Raw genomic sequence first — 26,303 nt, forward strand, 5'->3', positions numbered from 1 at the left:
AATAATAACAATTATAAATAAGTAAATCAATTATGCATATCGAATAGATTAAAAAATATGTAAAAACAGAAATACTGTATATTTAAAAAAAAGTGAGGTAGTGTCCAAAGATTCAAATGTCCATTTAGGAATCAGATAGCAGAGGGGAAGAAGCTGTTCCTGATTCACTGAGTGTGCGCCTTCAGGATTCTGTACCTCCCACCTGATGGTAACAGTGGGAAACGGGCATGCCCTGGGTGCTGGGGGTCCTTAATAATAGTCGCTGCCTTTCTGAGACACCACTCCCTAAAGATGTCCTGGGTACTTTGTAGGCCAGTACCCAAGATGGAGCTGACTAGAATTACAACCTTCTACAGCTTCTTTCGGTCCTGTGCTGTGGCCCCTCCATACCAGACAGTGATGCAGCTTGTCAGAATGATCTCCACTGTACAACTAGAGAAGATTTTGAGTGTATTCGTTGACATACCAAATCTCTTCAAAATTCTAATGAAGTATAGCCACTATCTTGCCTTCTTTATAACTGCATCGATATGTTGGGACCAGGTTAAATCCTCAGAGATCGTGACACCGAGGAACTTGAAGTTGCTCACTCTTTCCGCTTCTGATCCCTCTATGAGAATTGGTGTGTCTTCCTTCGTCTTACCCTTCCTGAAGTCCACAATCAACTCTTTCGTCTTACTGACATTGAGTGCCAGCATGTTGCTGTGGCACCACTCCACTAGTTGACATATCCCACTCCTGTACACCCTCTCGTCACCACCTGAGATTCTACCAACAATGGTTTTATCGTCAGCAAACTTATAGATGGTATTTGAACTATGACTAGCCACACAGTCATGTGTATATAGAATAGAGCAATGGGCTAAACACACACCCCTGAGGTGCGCCTGTGTTGATTGTCAGCGAGGAGGATATGTTATCACCAATCTGCACAGATTGTGGTCTTCCGGTTAGGAAGTCGAGGATCCAATTGCCGAAATGGTGATACTGAAATAATGTTTTCTTTGGGGGCAGGAAATAAAACTTAGTACAGAGCTACCTCGGTATTTGAAGCTATTTTGGTGTTAAATACAAGTTTGATGGCTATCTCAATATGCAAATTATCTTCTGCATCAACCACAATGCACAATCAATGCAGTCACAAAGATGGGCCCTTCTGCAGAATATTCAAAGGCAGAAGAGCTGCATTCTCACAACATGCACAAAATGCTGGTGGAACACAGCAGGCTAGGCAGCATCTATAGGGAGAAGCGCTGTCGACGTTTCGGGCCGAGACCCTTCGTCAGGACTAACCGAAAGGAAAGATAGTAAGAGATTTGAAAGTAGAGGGGGGAGGGGGAAATGCAAAATGATAGGAGAAGACCGTAGGGGGTGGGATGAAGCTAAGAGCTGGAAGGTGATTGGCAGAAGTGATACAGAGCTGGAGAAGGGAAAGGATCATGGGGCGGGAGGCCTCGGGAGCTGCATTCTCACTCATTTTCTATCACCGCACACAAGCTTCAAACTTATCAGTGCCCAAGAAGATGGTGGTAACCTGCCTCAAAGACTATTGCCCAATAACATTTACATTCACCGTGATGAAGTACTTCAAGAGCTTGTTCAGAAAGTTTATCAACTTCTGTCTGAGGAGACACCTGCATCCACTTCAATTTGCCTACTGACACAAGTGCAGAGTAGATACCATTTAATTGGCTCATCACTCACTAATTGGACACTGAAGGTGCACACATCAGGATGTTTCTCGTTGACTACAGCACAGCATTCAACACTATCATCCCCTCAAAACTCCAAGACTTAGGTCTCAGTGTCTCCCTGTGCAATTGGTTCCTCGATTTCCTCACTGGAAAACGCTCGTTAGTATCGATTGATACTAATATTTTCTCCAGACTCACCATCAGCACAGGTGTATCTCAGGGTTGTGTACTGCTCTGCTCATTTTATACCTACAATTACGTGGCTAAGTACAGCTCCGATGCGGTATTTAAACGATACAAAGCGTTTGCAAAAAAAGCACAATCAGATTAAATTTGTGGGCAAGTGAATGACATATGGAGTATCATGCAGGGAAATACGAGTTGTGCAACGTGACGGCGAAAAACTGATTAGCTTTATCAAACATTGAAAAAAGGAAATTCAAAGCTGAAATCCCTACATTTTTGGACACTATTAAGATAATGGAATATGCCATCAGGAGGGGAAATAGACAAGGTAAGAATTACTCGTGAAGCTAAATGCGGGGCAGCACACACAAAATGCTGGAAGAACACAGCAAGTCAGGCAACCTCTCTGGCCCAACACGTCGGTTGTTTACTCTTTTTTTCATAGATGATGCCTGATCTGCTGTGTTGCTTGGATTTCCAAGATCTGCATACGGTATTTTCTCGTGTTTGTATTCGGGGCAGGCTCTTAGCAAAAATAATCTGCAACAGTTCTTTATAAACTTGGTACAAAGTTTGCGTTCTTTTAGAAACTGAGTACTTTACGTCATCTAACGGCTCTAACTCCTTCTAGGCAATTTTAAAACTATAACCACAGACCTACAGCAGTGCCAATACCCCCAACCGCCTTGACATTCGCTGCCCACATTCAGCAGCGGACTTCTCTGGCGAAAGAGGGGGCGGTACACAAAAATGCTGCGCCCCCCCCACCCCCGGCAGAATGGATCTCAATGGTCGCTTCTCCCGTCAAACACCCCCGCACGATCCAATAGAAGGAGAGTGGGCGGGAACGTGCGGCAGTGTTTTGAGCCTCGGAGGGCTCGGTAGGCGATCCACTGTGATTTTGATACAATTGGTGGTGTTGACAATGACACCACGGTGATGGTGACAGCGGCCCGAGTTGTGAGGAAAGTTTTAAATGCCCGTGGAGAGCTCGGGTGGAGGCGAGATCGTTCATCGCACCACGAGCCGACAGTTGTAAACAAACAAGCTTTCGGCGAAGGTACCATAAAAGGCGGAAGTGATGAATCATGGCCTCGGTGAAGGTGGCGGTGCGGCTGAGACCAATGAACCTGAGGTAAACGACCCGCAGAATATTCTGGACCCGTGCCAGAGGTCTCAGTTAGACAGGGCAGGACAACAAAACTTCCTAACATCTAAGACACTTGGGTGGTAATTAAAAACAAGACGCAACCCGATACATTTGCCAACCGGCAGGACGTTAATGAGCTATTGACAGATGTTTCGCTTAAATTTATTACACTTCTGTTATTACAGTATTCCTTGAATGTACCCTTTTCAAACTTTTCATCACCTGTCCTGTTATATCCTTGCGAAAGCAAAACAGATTTAAATCTGATCTAGAAAACGTGGCAAATAGTAAGTCAGTCGGCATAAACGGAAAGGAATTTAGCATTTCAGATCGATCACCTGTTTTAACTATTTTCTTTGCTACCTTTTCTGTCGAACAGACTTTGTTATATTAAAATCTTTGCTCATACGTCCCCATCTGCACTTTTTGCGTGTTCCTTAAAATGACAATAGTTTACAGCTGAGTGCCTTTCATGTAATAGTAACTAAGGTTGTGGGAGTTCAAGAATCAGTGGATGGGAATTTCCTTCCAGCGTTGAAGACTCGTGACTCTGACTCGATACTATAGATAGGATATGTACTCTGAGATTGATATAAAATAGTTTAAAAACACTTTCAAAAAAGAGCGGGAGAGTTGTCAACTGTACCTTGGCGTTCATTCATTATCAAATTAATGTTACTTGTCGAGAAAAAACAAGATGCTGGAGGCACTCTGTGGGTCGGGTAGCATCTGTGGAGAGAAATGGACAGCCAACATTTTAGTTTGTGACCCTTCAGGGTTTCAGACTGAAATGTTGGCTGTCTATTTCCATGCACAGATGCTGCCTGGCCTGCTGAGATGCTACAGTATTTTTGTTTTTAACTCCAGATTCAAGCACCTTATAGGTCGTGTTTGTCTTTACTCTGTAACAATGTAGATGTGACTAGAAGACATGTGTTTTCCCGCCTGTAGTTTGCCTGTGGATTGTAATGCATAGGAGAAGAATTAGGCCATTTGGCCCATTGAGCCTGCTTTAGCCTTTCGATCAGACTGACTTATTATCCCTCTCAACTCTGTTCTCCTTTTTCTCCCTATAACCTTTAATGCTCTTATTAATCAAAAACATATCAACCTCTACTTTAAATATATCCAGTGATTGGCCTCCATAGCTGTCTTTGACAACTAACTCCACAAATTCACTGCCCTCTAGCCGAAGAAATGTTCTAAAGGGACACCACTGTATTCTGAGGCTGTACCCTCTGGACCAAGACTTTCCCACTAATGGATACATCCTTTCCACCTTCACTGTATCTAGGCTTTTCACTATTTGGGAAGTTTCAATGAAATAATCCTTATTCTAATAAAACTCAGTGATTACTCTCCCAGAGCCATCAAATGCTCTTCATACATTAGCTCTTTAATTTCTGAGATAATCCACGTATAACTTCTCTGGACCCTCTACAATGAGAGCACATAATTTCTTAAATTAGGGGTCCAAAACTGCTCACAATACTCCAAATGTGGTCTGACCAATGCCTTATAAAGGCACGACAAAGGTCTATATATATGTTATGAATAAAGTGTCATCAAAGGAGTATAATGAAATAAAATTTGACACAGCCATGTGAAGAATGTGAAGAATTGACCAAACTCTTGGTCAAAGAAAGAAGGTGAAGGTGCATTTTGCAATAAGAAATTTGCATCACAAAAAGAGACTATTTGGGTCATTGTGACTGTGCTGTTGAAAATCAACTTTTAAACTAATCTTACTTATCAACTCTTGGTGAGTGGCCCTGCATTTTATGTATTTTTGTGTGTTTTATAAATAGGTTGATGGTTTGTACCTTCATCTCTCCTTGAGGGTAGTGCAGGGGTTTGTAACCTGGGGTCCATGGATCCTTCACTTAATGGTAGGGGTCTGTGCCATAAAAAGGGTTGGGAACACCTGACAGTGAGTTTCAGGCACAAATGACTCATTAAGTGAAATGATCTTAATGTGTCTCTTCTTTAAGCCATCTACCTATTGATTTAAATCTGTGCTCCTTAATTATTGACCAATCTGCATGTTCTTGCATCTGCAGCCTATATATTCTCCCCTTTATGTCTTAAGCAGTGTTTTAAAAAGAAATTAAGTGGGAGTTGTCCAGCTTGTTTGATGTGGGCAGGATCATTGATGAAACAGTAAAAGGTTATGGCTCAGAGTGGCCTTAGTCAGGAGAGGTGAAGGCTGTAGGTCGATTTATTTTTTTAAAATTTTTTTTATTTGTTAAATTCTTTTTTTCTTATTGCACAGTTCGAGCAGTGGAGATGCCAGGCAGGATAGTGGAATGCTTCTCTTGAGGTTTGTGGGAAGGTAGAGAGACCCTTAGTGTCCCTGATGACCACAACTGCAAGAAGTGCATCCAGCTGCATCTTCTTACAGACTGTGTTAAGGAATTGGAGCAAGAATTGGACGACCCAGGGTTTGATCGACAGGACTTGGCAGGAATGTAGTTACACCAATCATACCACTTTGGATACTGGTAGGAAGAGAGAACGTAGCAGAGGAAAACCACAGTGGTCAGGTCACTGGCACTGAGTCTGGCTCTGTGGCTAAGAAAGGGAGGTGTGAGAAGAAGATTGCAGTAGTGGTTTAGGATTCCATAGTTAGAGGAGCAGACCAGAGAATCAATGGACATGATATTCAGATGGCATGTTGACTTCCAGGTGCCAGGGTCAGGGAAAATTTCTCAGATTGGGTCCACAGCATTCTAAAGGGGGAGGGTGAGCAGCTGGAAGCTGTGGTACATATTGGTACCAACAACATTGAAAGGACAAGGGAGGAGGCCCTGAAGAGAGATTATAGGGAGTTCGGTAGAAAGCTGTAAATCAGAATATCCAGGCGAGCAATCTCTGGATTGCTGCCTGTGCCTCGTGCCAGATGATTTGCAGGTGAATGCGTGGCTGAGGAACTGGTGCACTGGGCAGAGCTTCATGTTTCTGTATCATTGGGATCTCTTCTGGGGAAGATATGACTGTATAAAAAGGATGGGTTGAACCTGAACCCGAGGAGGACTAATATCCTTACGGACAGGTTTGCTGGAGCTGTTGGGGAAGGTTTTAACAGATTCGAGGGGATTTTGAACTGGAGTGATACAGCTAAGGATGGGGTAGTTGGTATGCAAGTAGATGCCGTGTGTAGTGAGACTGTGAGAAATACTGGCAGATGATAGGGAAAAACTGCAACTAGTGGAACGAGTTGAAGTGTAACAAAGGAGCAAGATCAAAAAGAGTGAATACAGTACTGCAGGAGTTATATTCGAATGCATGCAGTGTACAGAATAAGGTACATGACCTTGTGCAGTTAGAGATCGTCAGGTATGATGTCATCATTGAGTCAAGGCTGAAAGAAGATCATAGTTGGGAGCTCAACATCTAAGAATACACCTTGTATTGTAAGAACAGGCACACTGGCAGAGTGGGTGGGGTGCTTCTGCTGACAAAAAAATGAAATCAAATCCTTAGAGATGACATAGGATTAGAAGATGTACAGTCCTTGTGGGTAGAGTTGAGAAACTACAAGGGTAAAAAGACCCTGATGGGAGTTGTATACAGAGTTCTTAACAGAAGCCACGATGTGGGGTACAAATTACAACAGGAGATAGAGAACGCCTGACAAAAGGGCAATTTTACAATAGTCATGGGGTATTTAATATGCAGATAGACTGGGAAAATCAGGTTGATGCTGGTTCCCAAGAGATGGAATTTCTAGAATGTCTTTGAGGTGGCTTTTTAGAGCAGCTTGTGCTTGAGACCTCAAGGGTGAAGCAATTCTGGACTGGATCTTGTGTAATGAACCAGATTTGTGTCTGTGTTAGGTCATGTCTAACCAATCTTAGAGTTTTTTGCAGAAGTTACCAGGAAAGTGGATGAAGGCAAGGCAGTGGATGTTGTCTACATGGACTTCAGCAAGGCATTTGATAAGGTCCTGCATGGGAGTTTGGTCAAGAAGGGTCAGTAACTCGGCATTCAAGATGAAGTACTAAATTGGATTAGACATTGGCTTTGTGGGAGAAGCCAGAGAGTGGTAGTAGATGGCTACATCTCTGACTGGAGGCCTGTGACTAGTGGTGTGCCGTAGGGATCAGTGCCGGGTCCATTGTTGTTTGTCATCTGTATCTGAAAGTCCAAATATACAACATCCACTGCAGCGCTTCATCTATCCTACATATAATCTCCTCGAAGAATTCCAGCAGGTTTGCCAGGCAAGATTTTCCCTTTAGGAAACCATGCTGACTTTATCCAATCTTGTCCTGTGTCACCAAGTACTCCATAACCTCATCCTTAACAATTGACTCCTTTCCAACCACTAAGGGATGCAATTCATCAGGTCCAGGTGACTTATGTGCCCCTGAGTCATTCAGCTTTTTGAGCACCTTCTCCCTTGTAATAGTAACTGCACTTACTTCTCTTCCTTTGCACCATTCAATATCTGGCACACTGCTAGTGTCTTCCACAGTGAAGACTGATGCAAAATACTATTATAGTTCTCTGCCATCTCCTTGTCCCCTGTTATTATTTTTCCGGCCTCAATGACTTTGATATGGAATTGATGGATTTGTGGCCAAGTTTGAAGATGATATAAAGACAAGTAGAGGGGCAAATAACGTTGACAAAGCAGGGGGTCTGTAGAAGGATTTAGAATGAGCAAAGAACTGGCAGATGAAATATAATGCAGGGAAGTCTATGGTCATGCACTGAATGAAGGCTTTAACTATATTTTAAAGGGGGAGAAAATTCAGAGGTAAAGAGGGACTTGGGAGTTCTTGTGCAGGATTCCCTAATTTGCAGGTTGAGTCGGTGGTAAGAAAGACAAATGCAATGTTAGTATTAATTTCAAGGGGACTAGAATATAAAAGCAAGGATGTAATGTTGAGGCTTTATAAGGTACTGGTCAGACCTCACTTGGAGTATAGTGAGCAGTTTTGGGACACTTATCTAAGAAAAGATTTGCTGGCATTGGAGAGGGTCCAGAGGAGGTTCATGAGAATGAAAGAGTTAATGTATGAGGAGCATTGATGACTCTGGGCCTCTACTCACAGGAGTTTGATAAGAATGATTGGGGGGGGCCTGGGATGATCTCATTAAAATCTAACAAATATTGAAAGGTGGATGTGGAGAGGATGCTTTCCACAGTGAGGGAGCCTTGTCCCAGGGGCCCACTATCAGAACAGAGGGCATCCATTTTGACAGAGATAAGGAGGAATAATTTCTTTAATGAGAGGGTAGTGAATTTGTGGAATTTATTGCCACAGGTGGCTGTGGAGGCCAAGTCATTGGATATATTTAAAGTGGAGGTTATTAGTTATTCGATTAGTAAGGCCACCAAAGGTTACAGGGAGGAGGCAGGAGTATAGGATTGAGAGGGATAATAAATCAGCCATGATGAAATGGTGGAGCAGACTTGATGAGCTGAATGGCCTAATTCTGCTCCTATGTCATATAGTCTAATATCCAAGAAGCAGCACCTGAAACAACATTGAGGGTCATGACATTGGAATGGATTAGAGGAAGACTTGGAAACAATTGTATAATCCAGGGGTTGTTCTTGTGAGCCAGTGTATGTCAGCAAGCACTGGATACAAGTCAATCAGACTTCCTGAAAGATAGGACCAGTCAATCAGCAGTTCTGATGATTTCATGTTTATTGAAAATAGAATGAGAAAGACCCTGCAATATTGTGTTAATGTTTAATTGTTGAGGTAAATTAAACACAGCTGAGTCAAAGTTAAACAATTGTGCTGAAGTGCAAATGGGGGACAAAAAATTCTGCATGTGTCAGATAGGACACAGTTTGCGAGCATTGTGATTCAGTCTTTGACTTTATCTGGGGTAAAGGATATTGTGGTGGCCAGAAGGGAAATTTGTGTTTGGAACAGTAGATAATAGTTTTAGGCTCACAGTATTTCTTTTATTCATTTTGTATTTTGAGAGATTGCAGAAGGTGATATTTGAAACCAAAGTGTGATTGAATGCAAAACAAATATTTATATTAGATCAGGAGGAGATTTGAAGTTATTGATTGTTACTGAAGTGAAACAGTTAAGTTTAAGTGAACTTTCCAATCTTTCTTTGGCTAACCTTATAAAATGTTGCATATTATCTAAAGTAAGATTTAAACTTGGCTGTGAGGTATTTTTGGTTTGTAATATTTTTGGTGTCTGGTTTGAGACAGCTACTTCTATTTCTCTGTTCTTGTTTATTATTTGCAATGACAGCTAAAATGAAATGATAGATTTGATAACCCCAAACAGACCTCTAAGCCTGTGAGTGAATCAAACTAATATTTCCTTTGTATTATTCTCACTGTGAGAGACATGTATTTAGAACTTAGAGCACTTAAGATCTAAAGGAAACAGATAAAGAACAGCTGCAGCTTGCCATGACCAGCTTTTTGTTACCAGGATTAATTAGACTATAGGAACAGTTTGGTCTGGTGTAGATCAGATTTTAGAGTGCTCCTAACCTTGCTCTCTATCCAGGAAAAAGGGATTTGGTGAAAGATTGCACGGTAACATTTTTATGGGTGGCACAGTGGTGCAATCAGTAGAAACGTAAATATCCAGGAAGGCACAGCAGTGGAAAAGGCCTTTTGACCTGTGGCAATCAGGATATCAAATCAAACTAATCTACTCTGCCTTCGCATGGTTTGTATCCCTCTATTCCCAGCCTGTATTTATGTCTGTTTAAATGTCTTTTAAACTTTGCTATTTTATCTGCTTTGACCAGCTTCACTGACAGCAAAAGGCACTTACAGTGTGTGTATAAATTGAAGACAAACAACCTTGCCTCACAAATGTTCTTTAAGTTTTCTCCCTCTGAGATTCCTGAGGAAACAATTCAAATTTTATACCTTACTAGTAAGATAGTAAGGGATAAAATTGGTCCTCTTGAAGAGCAGAGTGGTTGGCTCTGTATGGAACCAAAAGAAAAGGAAGAAATCTTGAATGGGTTTTTTTAGCGTCTGTATTTACTAAGGAAACTGGCATGGAGTCAATGGAAATAAGGCAAACAAGTAGTGAGGTCATGGAACCTATACAGATTAAAGAGGAGGAGGTGCTTGCTATCTTGAGGCAAATCAGAGTAGATAAATCCCCAGGACCTGACAGGGTATTCCCTTGGACCTTGAAGGAGACTGGTGTTGAAATTGCATGGGCCCTGGCAGATATATTTAAAATGTCAGTATCTACAGGTGAGGTGCCAGAGGATTGAAAGATAGCTCATGTTTTTCTGTTGTTTAATAAAGGCTCTGAAAGCAATTCGGGAAATTATAGGCCGATAAGTTTGACGTCGGTAGTAGGTAAATTATTGGAAGGAGTACTAAGAGATAGGATCTACAAGTATTTAGATAGACAGGGACCTATTAGGGAGAATCAACATGGCTTTGTGCATGGTAGGTCATGTTTAACAAATCTATTAGAGTTTTTTGAGGAGGTTACCAGGAAAGTGGATGAAGGAAAGGCAGTAGATGTTGTCTACCTGGACTTCAGTAAGGCCTTTGACAAGGTCCCACATGGGAGGTTAGTTAGGAAGATTCAGTCACTAGATATACATGGTGAGGTAGTAAATTGGGTTAGACATTGGCTCAATGGGAGAAGCCAGAGAGTGGTAGTGGAGGATTGCTTCTCTGAGTGGAGGACCTGTGACTAGTGGTGTGCCACAGGGATCAATGCTGGGTCCATTGTTATTTGTCATCTATATCAATGACCTGGATGATAACGTGGTAAATTGGATCAGCAAATTTGCTGATGATTCAAAGATTGGAGGTGTAGTGGACAGTGAGGAAGGTTTTCAAAGCTTGCAGAGGGGTTTGGACCATCTGGAAAAATGGGCTGAAAAATGGCAGATGGAGTGTAATACAGACAAGTGTGAGGAATTGCACTTTGGAAGGAAAAACCAAGGTAGAACATACAAGATAAATTGTAGGGCACTGAGGAGTTCAGTAGAACAGAGGGATCTGAGAATACAGATACAAAATTCCCTAAAAGTGGCGCCACAGGTAGATAGGGTCATAATGAGAGCTTTTAGTACATTGGCCTTTATAAATCAAAGTATTGAGTGTAAGAGTTGGAATGTTATGGTGAGGTTGTATAAGGCATTGGTGAGGCTGAGTTTGGAGTGCTGTGTGCAGTTTTGGTCAAATTACAGGAAGGATATTAATAAGGTTGAAGGAGTGCAGAGAAGGTTTACAAGGATGATGCCGGGACTTGAGAAACTGAGTTACATAGAAAGGTTGAATAGGTTAGGACTTTATTCCCTGGAGCGTAGAAAAATGAGGGGGGACTTGATAGAGGTATATAAAATTATGATGGGTGTAGATAGACTGAATGCAAGCAGGCCTTTTCCACTGAGGCTAGGGGAGAACAAAACAGAGGACATGGGTTAAGGGTGAAGGGGGAAAAGTTTAAAGGGGGGGGACTTCTTTACACAGAGTGGTGGGAGTGTGGAATGAGCTGCCAGATGAAGTGGTAAATGCGGGCTCACTGTTAACATTTAAGAAAAACTTGGACAGGTACATGGATGAGAGGTGTATGGAGGGATATGGCCCAGGTGCAGGTCAGTGGGACTAGGCAGAAAAATGGTTTGGCACAGCCAAGAAGGGCCAAAAGGCCTGTTTCTGTGCTGTAATGTTCTATGGGTTGTCCATGCTCTCTCTAGCCCAGGCAACATTCTGGTGATCTTTTTCTGTACCACCTCCAAAGCATCCACATTTTTCCTGATCCTTGGTGACTAGGAATCCACATGATACTCCAAATGTGCCTAACCGAAATTTTGTACAGCTGCAATATGACTTCCCAGTTTTTATACTAAATGCCCTGACCAGTGATGGCAAGCATGCATATGCCTGCTTTAATACCCTATCCAATTGTGTTCCCACTCTCCGGGAGCTATGACCTTGCATCCCCAGGTTTCACTCTACAACAGTGCTCCTGTGGGTGCTGCCATTTACTGCATTTGACCTCCCAAAATGCAACCCTTCACATTTGTCTCTCTTTACCATTGTTTACCAAATCTACGCCCAACTTTCAAACTGATTTATATACTGTTGTAGCCTTTGAAATCTCGCCTTGCTATTCACAACTCCACCGATTTTCATCCAAATTATTCATAAATAAGTATACAGGACTGTGCAAAAGTCTTAGCCAAATATATATAGTTAGAGTGCCTAAGACTTTTGCAGAGTACTGTAGTAATTTTATGTTTTGCACTCTACTGCTGCCACGTTTTAAAAAAACCCCACATTATATGATTCTGATATGGGTCTCTATTGTGGACTGAGAGTCAGAAGGGGCAAGGAGAGGAGAATCATGGTTGGGTAAAGGGGAAAGGGAGCGAGTGGGGAGCGCGAAGCACCAGAGTGACATTTTGTAACGATCATTAAACCAATTGTTTGGAATTAACTTACCTTGTCTGGTGTCTCGGCTCGGCATGCCTGTACCTGCGCCACACCCTGTTCCTGGCATTCCTTCTCTGCCACCCGTCCCCCAACCCTCCCATGGTGCTTCACCCAAGCCATTCCCAACATCCTTTGCTCCTGCCAGATTTACAGACTCACTTTTTCAAATACAGTACTGTGCAAAGGCCTTAGGCACCCTAGCTATATATATGTGCCTAAGACTTTTGTACAGTGCTGTACATATATTAAATTACGGGTATTCTGGTTAATTGGACAAACATTTATTTGGGACAACTCTTAAAGAGCAAGGAACAATTGGAGAAAATGGCCAGCATTCCCTTTGTTTATTTGGGATGCTGTGTGCTTAATTGGGCCAGAGACTTGCCGAAAAGTTTTTAACAAGCATCAGTTGTGTGTGCTTGTGTGGTCGTTTGACACTATGCGATAAGTGAACAGTTTTTAATTAGTGTCAGTTGCAGGTATTTGTGTTCAGAAAGGAGTGATTTTTGTCACTGATAGTTGGTGAGAAATAAGCAGTAAGACAATTCAAAACTGTTTTGCTCATTGCTGCTTCAAGCATTCAGGTTTGGAGATGCCAGAAACGACTGGGAGGGAATGAAAAAGAAGCTACTACTTCAATAAGTTAGGAGATTCAAAGAATTTGAAGGTAAAGATAACCATCTTAAATTTTAAAATGAAGATTTGGCAGATGCAGTCATCAAAGACATTGTATAAAGGCAGTCCATTATCTGAATTCAGTGTCTGCGCTGAATTTGTTTTATTTACAGTCAGTCAAAAGAACAAGGCAAAAAAAACAAGACAGGATGTATTCCTCTGTCGATATATATATATTAGGAACTAATACACAGTTTTATAGTATTGTGGTATTATTGGTGGTCTAATTTATTCTGTATTTCATTTAAATACATAATTTGTTACCCAGTTGAATGGTAGTTTGTCTTTTTTATACCTTTTTAACTATTTCCATGAAACACGGCTAATTGGGAAAAATATACTCATTCTGATGCGTTTCAATTAACCAGAATCCACTGTATACAGTCGGGCCTCCTTATCCGCGGATTCAACCAACCGTGTATCGGGAAAACCCAGAATTTCTCTCTCCAGCACTCGTTTGAGCATGTACAGACTATTTTTTTCTTGTCATTATTCCCTAAACAATACAGTATAATGACTATTTACAGAGCATTTACATTGTATTAGGTATTATAAGTAGTCTAGAAATGACTTAAAAGTACAGGCAGTCCCCGGATTATGAATGAGTTCCAATCCTGAGTCTGTCTTTAAGTCGGATTTGAAGTCGGAACAGGTACATCCGGTATTATTTAGCGTCAGTTAGTCAAACGTTTTTCTTAATATATAGTACATATTTTACCTTTCTGTGCATATAAAACACTTAAGAAACATACGTATTTCAATAATTAAAGCATTGTGTTGCTTAGTAATAATTGTAGCTTTCATCGGGGCAGGGCCTTTCACGTGCTCCATTAAAATTGTTCCGATTGTTGACTGACTGTAGCCTAACGCTTTTCCAATGACCGATGGCATTTCACCTCTTTCCGATCGCTTTATTACTTCCACCTTACTTTCACCTTATTTTCAATCGTGATCCTGATTATTTTCTTGAACAGAAACACTGCCGGTTCAGAGCTGCACCACCAGGTCCTAATGTCCACCGCACTGAGACATGTTAAATAAAGTCCAGGGTTCAGCTGGGTCCTAAAGATCACTGCACTGGGACAGATTAAATAAGGGACTTGAGCATCCACGTTTTTTGGTATCCGCGGGGGTCTCGGAACCACTCCCCCGCTGATAAGGAGGGCCGACTGTATGTAAATATTTACTAATTTTATATATTTATAAATTAAAAAATAAGCAAAGGTTCCAGCACTAATCCTTACAGTAGACTACTTGTCACAGACCTTCAGATAGAATACCCCTTCACCACTACCGTCTGTCTGCTATGACCTATCTCTGCTTTATGGTGCCAGAGACTTTGCATACAATCCTTAGGTGCTCCCTGCACTTGGAATTTGCATATTCCCCTTGATACTGTGTGGGTTTTCTCCAGGCTTTCCAGTTTCCTTTCATATTGCAAAGACCTTGCATGTTGATAAGTTAATTGACCTCTGTAAACTCCCCCTGAGTATGCAGGTGAGTGGTCGAATCTGGGAGATGTTGGTAAGTATGTTGGGAGGATAAAACATGGGATTACTGAAGAATTGGCGTAAATCTGTGGTTGATGATCAGCACAGACCTGGTGGGCAGAAGGGCATGTTTTATGCCATTGTCAAAATCAGAAATATTATTTATCGGCATATTTTATTATCAGAATCAGGTTTATTATTTGTAAGCATAAATTCCATTCAGAATAAGGTTTCTTATTTTTGGGCATACTATGTTGGTGCTGGGAGCATGGCAACACTTGCGGGCTGCCCCCAGTTGATGTCGGATGTTGACGCAAATGACACGTTTTGATATTTTTTTGGTGGATCAAAATCTAACTGCATGATGGAACAAGCTCAAGATTTTTAATAAACACAAGGGATTCTGCTGATATTGGAAATTCAGAGCAACACACAAATGCTGGAGGAGCTCGGCAAGTCAGACAGCATCTATGAAAATGAATAAACAATCAACGTTTTGGGCTGAGACCGTCAGGTCTGGAAAGGAAAAGGGAACGTGACACAATAAGAAGGTGGGGGGGAGGGGAAGGAGGACAATATAGATGGTGATTGGTGAAGCCAAGTAAATGGAGTGGGAGGAATGAAGTAAGAAGCTGGGAGGTGATGGGTGGAAAAAATAAAGTGCTGGAGAAGAAGACTAGGAGAGGAGAGTGAATTGTGTGAGAAGGGGAAGGAGGAGACGCATCGGGGGAGGAAATAGGCAATTGAGGAGAAAAGGTGGGAGGGTTGAAGAGGAGGGAAAGAAGGGATAACAAAATTACTGGAACTTGGAAACATCGATGTTCGTAGGTTGGCAGCTGCCTAGACAGAGTATATTGTGTTGCTTCTCCATCATGAGAGAGACCTGATTATGGCAAAAGAGGAAGCTGCAGACCAATACTTTGGAATGGGGATTGGAATTGAAATGTTTGGCCACTGGGAAATCCTTTTTTAGCGGATGGGATGAAGGTGGTCGATGAAACTGTCCTCCAATCTTCATCAGGTCTTATCTATGAAGAAGAAGCCGCGTCAGGAACACTGGATCCGCAATTTCCAGGGCCACCTCCTTTAGTACCCTAGGATGCAGACCATCTGGACTTGGGGATTTGTCAGCCTTCAGTCCCATCAGTCTTCTCATCACCGTTTCCTTCCTAATGTCAATCTGTTTCATTTCCTCTGTTACCCTATGTCCTTGGCCCATCCATACATCTGGAAGATTGCTTGTGTCTTCCCTAGTGAAGACAGATCTAAAGTACTTGTTAAATTCTTCTGCCATTTCTCTGTTTCCCTTAACAATTTCACCCAATTCATTCTTCAAGGGCCCAACATTGTTCTTAACTATCTTCTTTCTCTTCACACACCTTTATATAAAAAAAATTTTAAAAATGCTTTTGCTATCCTCCTTTATATTCCTGGCTAGCTTGCGTTCGTACCTCATTTTTTCTCCCCATATTGCCTTTTTAGTTAAGTTCTGTTGTTCCTTAAAAATTTCCCAATCATCTGTCCTCCCACTCACCTTAGCTCTGTCATACTTCCTTTTTTTTTAATGCTATGCAATCTCTGACTTTCTTTGTCAACCACTGTGGCCCCTTCCCCCCCCCCCCCCCCCCCCCCTTTGCCCCTTCTGGTCTCGGCCCGAAACGTCGACAGTGCTTCTCCTTATAGATGCTGCCTGGCCTGGTGTGTTCCACCAGCATTTTGTGTGTGTTACTTGGAGTTGAGAGCTGAGTTGGGGGTTATTGGGGGGGGGGGGGGAAATCAAAGGTGAGCGAGCTGTACCGGAATGGACATGACAAACCCCTTTACCAGAAAATGCTACCCCTCCCAGGATCCTTCATACACCCCATTGGTAAATTAATCTTTAGATTACCTAAGCAGACTTTAAAATTGTTTCTAGAACAAGCAAGAGTAGACCGATTGGCGACTCATGCCATTCCGTAAGATTGTGGCTCATCACTTCCACAGTGTCTCTTTCTTACATTTACTTCATATCATGTGATTGATATCTTAAAAAGATTATTCTGTCTTGAATATAGCCTACAACAAAGCCTCCTTTGCCTTGAGTGCAGTTATCAAAGGATTTGCAATTCTCAGGTTTATCTCACTTCCAGTGAGCTTACGTGGCATCCACACCAGAGTCCCCAGACCCAGAATCAGCTACTTACCCCAAGCAGTAAGGCTGATCAACTCCTCCTCCACTACTTTATTACTTCCTGTCAGTGAGTTTATGTAGCGCCTAGCTTCACTTTATGGACATCCAATCAATATATATCTATCTATCTTACGGATTTATATTTAATGTGCTTTATTATTATTATTATTATTATTATTGTTATTATTATTGTGTTCTTTATCTTTTATGTTTTGTCATCTAGAGTAATAATTATTTTGCTCTCCTTTATACTTGTGTACAGAAAACGACATTAAACAACTGTGTTCACGCTTAGTTTTACTTCATGGGCTGATTCGAAACTACAAAAATGTTGCAGTGTCATGACTTCCGGTTCCTCCTTGAACTTACTTCCCTCTTCCAGATTCATGAGTTCATTTTTTTTTAACCTTGTGTGTTAATTGTAATAAATATTGGCAATATGGATAAGATTATTAATTTTGTTTCTTGGAATACTAATGATTTAAATCATCCGATCAAACGCAAAAAAAATTCAAAGTATTCCACAGAATGAATGCTAATATTATCTTTGTACAAGAGACTCATGTGAGGAAGGTGGATAGTCAACGCTTTTTTAGGTTTTGGAAGGGCCAACAGTATCTCTCAAATTCCCAAGCCAAAGTAAGAGGCGTTTCCATTTTTATAGATTCTTCAACCTCCTTTATACACTATGAAACAATTTCAGACCCACAAGGTAGATTTTTGCTTATTACTGGTCTACTTTTTAATCAAAAAGTTGTTTTAGTTAATGTTTATGCTCCAAACACTGATTGTCCTGAATTTTTTAAGTGTCTATTTACATCCTTTCCTAATTTGAATCAGTACATGCTGATAATGGGTGGGGATTTTAACTGTTGTTTAAACCCTTTGATGGATAGATCTAAGCCCACCCAAGGTCTTCCGAATAAATCGGCCTCTCTTATTAATTCCTTTATGATTGATTCTGGAATTTCCAAAATGTAGCGTTTTTTACACCCCAATGACAGAGTTTTCATACTTTTCTCATGTTTATCATAATTATTCAAGAATTGATTACTTTTTTTATTGATCACCATTTACTTACAGATGTTATTGATTGTAAATATGACTCCATTACCATTTCTGACCATGCACCTTTGAAGCTATCTATTAAGACAATGGACTCATCTACTAATGCTAAATCTTGGAGGTTCAACTCTATTTTATTGCAGGACTTAGACTTTCTTAATTTTATTAAACAATAAATTGATTTGTTTTTCTCAACAAATTCTACAGCAGAGATCTCTAGTGGAATTTTATGGGACACTTTTAAAGCATTTATTCGTGGACAGATTATTTCATACTCTGCTGGAGTTAGGAAACGAGCTAATTCTAAAATATTAACATTGGTTGATAAAATCAAAGCAATTGATAAGATTTATTCAGTGACCCCCAGCAAAGAACTTTATGAAGAAAGAGTTGAACTTCAAATGGAGCATAGTTTGTTATTATCCTCTGCGATTGAAAATCAGTTAATTAAATCTAGAACCCAGTTTTATGTACACGGAGATAAGTCTGGTAAATTATTGGCTAATCAATTGAAAACTGCTTCGGTTAAACGACAAATTACTAGGATTTGTAAATGAGATGGCACTCTGACGATCGACCATAAAGAGATAAATAAAGCCTTTCAAGAATTTTATAATTCTTTATATCAATCAGAATTTGTTGAGGATTCTTCTATAATAGATGAAATTTTAAGAAAATTGAATATCCCAAAATTAACAACAGAGGATAGTGTATTCCTAGATGCACCTATTACGGAAACTGAAATAAAAAAGGCTACTTTTTCAATGAATTCCGGTAAAGCTCCTGGTCCGGATGGTTATACTGTAGAATTTTTAAAAATCCTTTTCCTCTATACTTTCTCCTTGGCTTTATACAACTTTTAAAGATGCATTAACTATAGGTAAATTGCCACAATCTTTTTATGAAGCCTCTATTTCTTTAATTCTTAAAAAAGATAAAGACCCCACTGAATGTGCATCCTATCGGCCTATATCCTTGCTGAATACGGATTTTAAGATTTTTAGTAAAATTTTGGCCACTAGATTAGAAAATATATTACCTCGAATTATTTCTGAAGATCAGACTGGATTTATTAAAAACCACTACTCATCTTTTAACATTAGAAAATTAATTAATATTATTTATACTCCTTCACCCAAAATACCAGAATGTGTCATTTCCTTAGATGCTGAAAAAGCATTTGATAGAGTTGAATGGCCATATTTATTTAATACGTTGCAGCATTTTAATTTTAGTTCGAAATTTATATCATGGATTAAATTAATATACTATAAACCCTTGGCTTCGGTCTTTACCAATATTCAAAGATCTCCTTTTATTCAGTTATTCCATGGTACAAGGCAAGGCTGTCCTTTAAGTCCTTTACTATTTGACATTGTTTTGGAACCTTTAGCTATAGCCATTTGTGAATCACCTAATATTTTGGGTATTACCCGTGGGGAAGGGACGTATAAGTTATCATTATATGCTGATGATTTGTTACTATACATATCCGATCCTGAGAGATCTATTCCTGCTATTTCATCCTTGCTTGCTCAGTTTAGTAACTTTTCTGGTTACAAATTGATTTTAATAAGAGCGAATTATTTCCATTAAATATGCAAGTTCCAATTTATAAACATTTACCATTTAAAGTTGTCACAGATTATTTTACTTATTTGGGTATTAAAATTACCAAAAAACATAAAGATTTATTTAAAGTTAATTTCTTACCTTTAATTGACCAAATTAAGCAACTTGTTACCAGGTGGTCTCCATTATCTTTGTCATTGGTTGGTCGAATTAATGCTATTAAGATGATGGTATTGCCCAAATTTTTATATTTATTTCAAGCATTACCAATTTTTATTCCTAAATCTTTTTTTGATATTATTGACTCCAAAATATCTTCCTATCTGTGGCAGAATAAAAATCCTAGACTAAGCAAAAAATATTTACAGAAGCCTAAGAAGGAGGGTGGTTTGGCTTTGCCAAACTTGAGATTTTACTATTGGGCAGTTAATATACGATATTTAATATTTTGGACACAAGAATCGACTATAGCAGCTTGCCCACAATGGGTAAATTTGGAATGTAAATCTGTACAAGACTTTTCATTGTTTTCAATTTTAGGATTTTCACTTCCTTTTTCTTTATCTAAATTGAATAAACAAATAACTAATCCTATAGTTAAACATACATTGCGAATATGGTTTCAATTTCGTAAATTTTTTGGCTTGAATAAGTTCATCTTATCAAGCCCTATAATATCTAACTTTTTTTGGCCCTTTTTTATGGATCAAGCCTTTGTTTTATGGAAAACAAAGGGTATAACATGTTTTCGTGATCTATTTTTAGATAATAATTTTATGTCCTTTGAACAGCTATCTAATAAATATAATTTACCTAAAATTCATTTTTTTAAGATATTTGCAAGTTAGAAATTTTTTGAATAATGAGTTAGTCTTTTCCAAATCTATGTCCACTGGACATAACGGAATTTTTTTTAGCTCTGAATCCTTGTCAGAAGGGTTTAGTAGCTATCATTTATAATATAATCATGAAAATACAGCCAGAAGTATCAGAAAAAATTAAGAAGGAATGGGAAAAAGAACTTCATTGTCTTATACCCACTGAGCAGTGGGAGAAAATTTTACAATTAGTCAATTCTTCTTCTATTTGTGCTAAACATGCCCTAATACAATTTAAGGTTGTATATAGAGCTCATATGTCTAAGGATAAACTTGCTCAATTTTATTCTTATGTTAATCCAACCTGTGACAGATGTCATTCTGATGTTGCTTCATTGACCCACATGTTTTGGTCTTGCCCTTGTTTGCAAAATTACTGGAAAGATATTTTCAGTATTATTTCAACAGTTCTGAATATCAACTTCCAACCTCATCCTATTACTGCAATTTTCGGTTTGCCAATGGTGGATAATAGTCGTTTATCCCCCTCATCATGACGGATGATTGCATTTGTTACATTAATGGCTAGAAGATCTATTTTACTGAATTGGAAAGAAATTAATCCTCCAACTATATTTCAGTGGTTCTCTCAAACTATCTCTTGTTTGAGCTTAGAAAAAATTAGAAGTGTTGTCTTTGATCCTTCAGTTAAATTTGAAGAAACTTGGAGACCATTTATTCAACATTTTCATATGAGTTAATTTGTCTTTTCCTAAACCTCACTTTTATTATCCTTAATTATTTGGATGGAGGTTTGGAGTTATTGGCACTACTGTATATATTTGACATAATGCAATGGCCCATGTTGGTTAGTTTTTTCTCTTTTTTGGGTTTTTTAAAAACTTTTGTTCACAATTACCATGAGTTTGGGAAGTTATTATATATTGATTGTCATCTATTTGAATGTTTATTTAAACTATTAACTATGTACTCTCAAACTCTCTGTATTCATGTTTCATTTATGTTTGTTTAAAAATTAATAAAAAATTTAAAAAGTAAACAACCGTGAATAGCTGTGATCCGGCTCTGTTCCCTATAGCACCCTATGAGTTACAGATCCCCTTTGTTTCCTAATGTTTTCTGTCTGTTTACCAATTCTTGATCCATACCAGTCGACTAGCTGTACTTCCTTGCACTTTAGCTTGTTTAAAACCCTTTGTGTGGCACAATGTCAAAAAGCCAAAGGGCTTTTCAAACCATACATGTTAGTTCCCTTTTATTCGCCTTTATTACTCTGTTAACATCTCAGGATAATCTTTAACAGATCTGTCAAGCATAAATTATGAAAAATACACAGCAAATTATTTCATAATTGTTATTTTCTTATTTGCCAACTTGTTTTTAGAAGTGTCCTGTTACCACTTCCTAAATGATAGGTGCCACCTTTATCCCTGCCGCTTGTGTCAAACCAATTGGTCTATTGTTCCCTATTTACTCTTCTGCTTTCTTAAATTAAACCAACTGTATTAAGCTTTTCTATAACTCAGAAGTATAATACCAGTATTAGCTTGGAACATGTTTTTTTAGGATAATACTGCTCCTAATTGTTTTAAATCAGAATTGTATGGAAATTTAGAGACTTATGTAGTTGTTTGAATGTGGGAAATTTACATAAACCAGTGAAGGTACAAGTTTCTGTTTCTATAAGGGAACAGGAGCTAAATGCTTTGAGTTCTCAGTTCATCAGTGTTATTAATTCTTCCATACACATAGTTCTATAGTTCTAAATTCCTATGACTGCTAGGGTTTTAATATTTTGAGTTTTAGTACCATATTGACTATAATGGCTCTTGCTATTTTTGATGAACAAATTATGTTCCAATTCATTTATCATTTATGACAGCATCAGTAAATAATCAAGTAGAAATCTTAAATTAAATTGGCCTTATATAGTGTATTATTCCTTTTGTTCCTTGTATGTGTAGTATTTAACCTAGGCTCAAGTCAAAACGTGTGTTGTGCTCTGTGCTGAGTTTGTCCTGGTGTACCAAGTTGTAAAGATGGGTGTGAATCTGAAATGTTACGATTTCAGCTATAGTTAATTTGATTGCCCATTTAAAAACTTACATTACATGTTCATAAACCAGTTCATATTAGTATAAGTTGCATTCAAATCAACAGAAAATTGTACTGTCAATGGATATAACCACAACTATGAATAGCATACAAGTTCTTATACAGTTTGTACAAAATATATTGAAGTTGAGATTGGCACAATGTCTTTTAGCAAATTTGGAATGAGATGTATGAATAGTACTTCATGTGCATAAGTATGATGAACATCATGCAACTGATTACAATTGATTTGAATAGTTTTCATATTTTCTAATAGCATAGGAAGCTATTCATGCTGGTTATCAGATCAATACCATTAATTTAATCCTAAACCTATATCCTTGCAACCTATTCTCTCCCAGGCTGCATTTGATTCCCCCAACAGCCACCTGCGCATCAGCAATTTACAATCACCAGTTAGCCTACCAAACTACATGTCTTTGAGATGTGGGAGAAAATTGGAGCGAGCACCTTAGAAAGTGTTTTGTGGCCCAGTGAGAATGTGCAAACTCCAATCTGACTGCATTAACAGTCAGAATCAAACCTAGATAGGAAAGCTAGCCAGGAAAAGCAACACTCTTGACATTACCACTGTGTTGCATATAGAGAGGATTACTCAAGAATTAGAGTCAGAAGGAAGTGTGGTGATACAAGTTTTGGTATGCATTGTAAAACTAGAAGCAGACTTGGGTATTAGTGTGTTGTTTTGAAGGATATCCAGTTGTGTGGCCATTTATGCCTATAATAATGGAGAGGCAGAGAACATATTCTTTACAAGTTAAATTTAAATCATCAATGGAACATGAAGGAAAGCTTAATCATTTTGAAAGAGACATTAAGCAGGATGTCTTGAGTGTCCTTTGGATAGTAGAAACTTCATAGCATTGTCTGACAAACGAGCAGCGAAGTTCTCCCTTTTTCCTTGGCAATATTCATCCTTCAGTTAACATCATTAAAGCAAGTTATCTGGTTCTTTTTCAACTTTGCTGTGCACAAACTTCTTGCCGTGTTTCCTTGATTATAACAATAATTGCACTTGAATAAGAAGTTAATTGTCTGAAAAGTAATTTGGAATTACATAAATTGTGAAAGCTACTTTAAAATGCAAATTTTATAAAAATTGCAAATGATATGCATGTTCAGGCAATTGTAAACTCTGGTATTTTACTTGGATTATGCATTTTATTTAATTCTGAAGTGTTTTGAAGTAGTCATTTGTTTGCCAACAGCTTTAAAGCAGATCATTGTAAAACAAAGAGAGTAACAAGGGTTTTTTTAACTGATGTTCCTCACCAGTTGTATGATGGTCTGATTGTTGATGCCAATGTCTTTGGAGATTGGTTTTGTCTGCTATCCTGCGTTTTAATTGCTTATGTTCTACTGATGTTCATTAAATGACTAATGTTAAGTAATTTCGCTTTGTAATTGTGTTTAAATTGGGATTGAAAGCCTTTGTCGCACCCTAAAGTGCTGTAGCTGGGATATTAATATCAATATTAATGCAATTTAAAGGAATTTGCTAACAAATAGTACCCATCTGTCTTCCTCAATGAACATTTGCATTTAAATGCAGTAGGATCTCTCTATGCAATTAGGAGTTGATTTTGATAGTCCTCAACTCTGTTTCATTCCTTGTATTATGTAGTTCAGTATATTACAAATAATATGGTGCAAACAGATTTAGCAAAAGTTTTGGTTTGCCATATTTTAAAAACGTATTTAACTTGGTCTTGCCTTCTCATTTTCACCTGAACTCCAGTCTCGGTAATGGAGTCTGAGCCATTGTGTAATCAGGGCAGTTGAAATGCAGGAATTCAACTCTGACAATAGCAAAGTGATTCATTTTGTGAAATTAAACAAGGGCACATTTTGTACAGTCGATGAAAGGGCCTTGGGAAGTTGTAAAACAAAGTCTTAAGAGTACAAATACATAGTTCCCTGACAGTGGTGATGCTGTTAGACAAAATGGTGAACAAGGCATGTGGTGTACTTGCCATCACTGGACAAGGCATTGAATACATAAGTTGACAACATGTTACAGGTGTATTGGATGTTGGTGAGACCACACCTGGAAAGTAGTGTGCAATTTTGGTCACTGTGCTAAAGGAAAGACGTGATTATGCTACTGAGGGCACAGAAACAATTCACAAGGATGTTGTTAGCTTTTAAGAGCTGCTGTTATGAATAGAAACTGAGTAGGTTGGGACTATTTACCCTGGAGCACAGGAGGTTTAGTGGTAAGGAGTCCTTTTAGTAACTTAGAATATCATGAGGGATAGAGATAAAGTGGATGATAAGTTTTTGTCAGAGTAAAGGATTTTTAAAAAATAGTGTGTAGGTTTAAAGTGAGAGGGGAAATACTTAAAGGGATGTGAGAAGTAAGTTTTGTCATGGGTATATGGATGAAACTGTTAGATGAAGTGGTAGAGATGGATATAATTACATTCAAAAGATATTTGAATAGGTTTGTGAAAAGGAGGGATCTGGGCCTAAGACCGAAATGGTATGAGCTCATAAAGGCAATTGTTTGGCATGGACCATTGGTGCAAAGGGACTGTTTCCTCCTGTATAACTCCAACTCTATGATCGTTAATCTTTCCATCAATACTTAGAATTTGTGAGAATACTATTGCAATTTGGATAGGTAGATAATAATGACACGTGGAATGCTCTTCTTATGAGATGGTGGGATAATGGTCTCCCGATGACTCCATCTGCAGGAATTGTAGCCAACTTCAGCTCCTGACTGACAAGGTCAAGGAAATGGAACTGAATGCACTCAGGAACAACCAGGAGACTGAAAACTTCATAGATGAGACTTTTACTGAGATTGTCGCGCCCGGAGTGCAGGCTTCAGTTAATATGAGTGATCACCAGGAGAAGTGAGGGGAGTAACCAGTCAGTGCTGGATTCCATTGTGGCCATTCCACTCAGCAGCAAGTATTTGCTTTGGATTCTGCTGGGAGGGATTACCTATCAGGGCACAGCAATCACTGCCAGGCCAATGGCATTATGGATGGGTCTGAGGCTCAGCAGGGAAGGGTAAAGTCAGGCAGAGCAATAGTGATAGGAGACTGAATAGTTAGGGGGGTGGAGAGTAGATTCTGTGGCTGCGAAAGAGAAGCCAGGATGGTGTGTTGCCTCCCAGATGCAAAGGTGCAGGATGTCTCAGAGGCTGCAGATGATTCTTAAGAGGGAGGTTGGGCAACCAGAGGCCGTGGTACACAATGACATGTGTAGAAAGGGGGAAAAAATCTTGCACAGTGAGTATAGGGAATTAAAGAAAATTCTGAAGAACTGGACCTCCTAGTTAGTAATCCGTGGATTAATCCCAGTACCACGAGCTAGTTAGGGCAGGATTGATTGATGGCACATATGAATGAGAGGCTGAGGAAGTGGTGCCGGGGTCTGGGTTTCAGATTTTTGGATCATTGCTGTCTCTCTGGGGAAGGTATGACCTGTACAAAAAGGACAGCTGAACCCAAGGGGGACCAATATCCTTGCAGTATGTAGTGAGACTGTGAGGAAGGACAGACAGATGATAGGGCAAAATTATAGTGAGTGGAATGAGTTGAAGTGCAACTTGGGGGCAAAATCGTAAATGGTGATGAATACAGGACTGAAGGTGTTATATTTGAATGCACGCACACAGTGTACAGAATAAGGTACCGGTAGATAATCTTACAGCACAGTCAGGGGTGGGCATCACTTAGTCATGGCTGAATGAAGATCATAGTTTGGAGCGAAACATCCAAAGATATTGTGCACTTTGTATTGAAAAGACAGGCAGATAGTCAGAGGGAGTGGGTTGCCTCTTTTGGTTAAAAATGAAATCATATCCTTAGAAACAGGTGACAGAGGATTGGAAGATGTAGAATCTTTGTGGGTAGAGGTAAGAAACTGCAAGATTAAAAAGACCCCGATGGGAGTTAAATATAGGCCCCTGAACAGCA

At 39.3% G+C, this 26,303-nt stretch overlaps 1 protein-coding gene across 3 annotated transcripts in view; it reads left to right on the plus strand.

Moving 5' to 3' along the window:
• The first annotated feature begins 2,753 nt into the window (after nt 1-2,753).
• Nucleotides 2,754-26,303, plus strand: part of kif16ba (kinesin family member 16Ba) — a 163,964-nt gene continuing 140,414 nt past the window's right edge. For all 3 annotated transcript variants that reach the window (XM_073051259.1, XM_073051260.1, XM_073051262.1), the window contains exon 1: nt 2,754-3,015. In XM_073051259.1, the coding sequence (XP_072907360.1) occupies nt 2,969-3,015 (47 nt within the window). In that variant the 5' untranslated portion in view covers nt 2,754-2,968. The remainder of the gene's footprint in view (nt 3,016-26,303) is intronic.

The sequence above is a fragment of the Hemitrygon akajei genome, chromosome 7 (assembly GCF_048418815.1).
Source record: "Hemitrygon akajei chromosome 7, sHemAka1.3, whole genome shotgun sequence".
Taxonomy (NCBI): Eukaryota; Metazoa; Chordata; class Chondrichthyes; order Myliobatiformes; family Dasyatidae; genus Hemitrygon; species Hemitrygon akajei.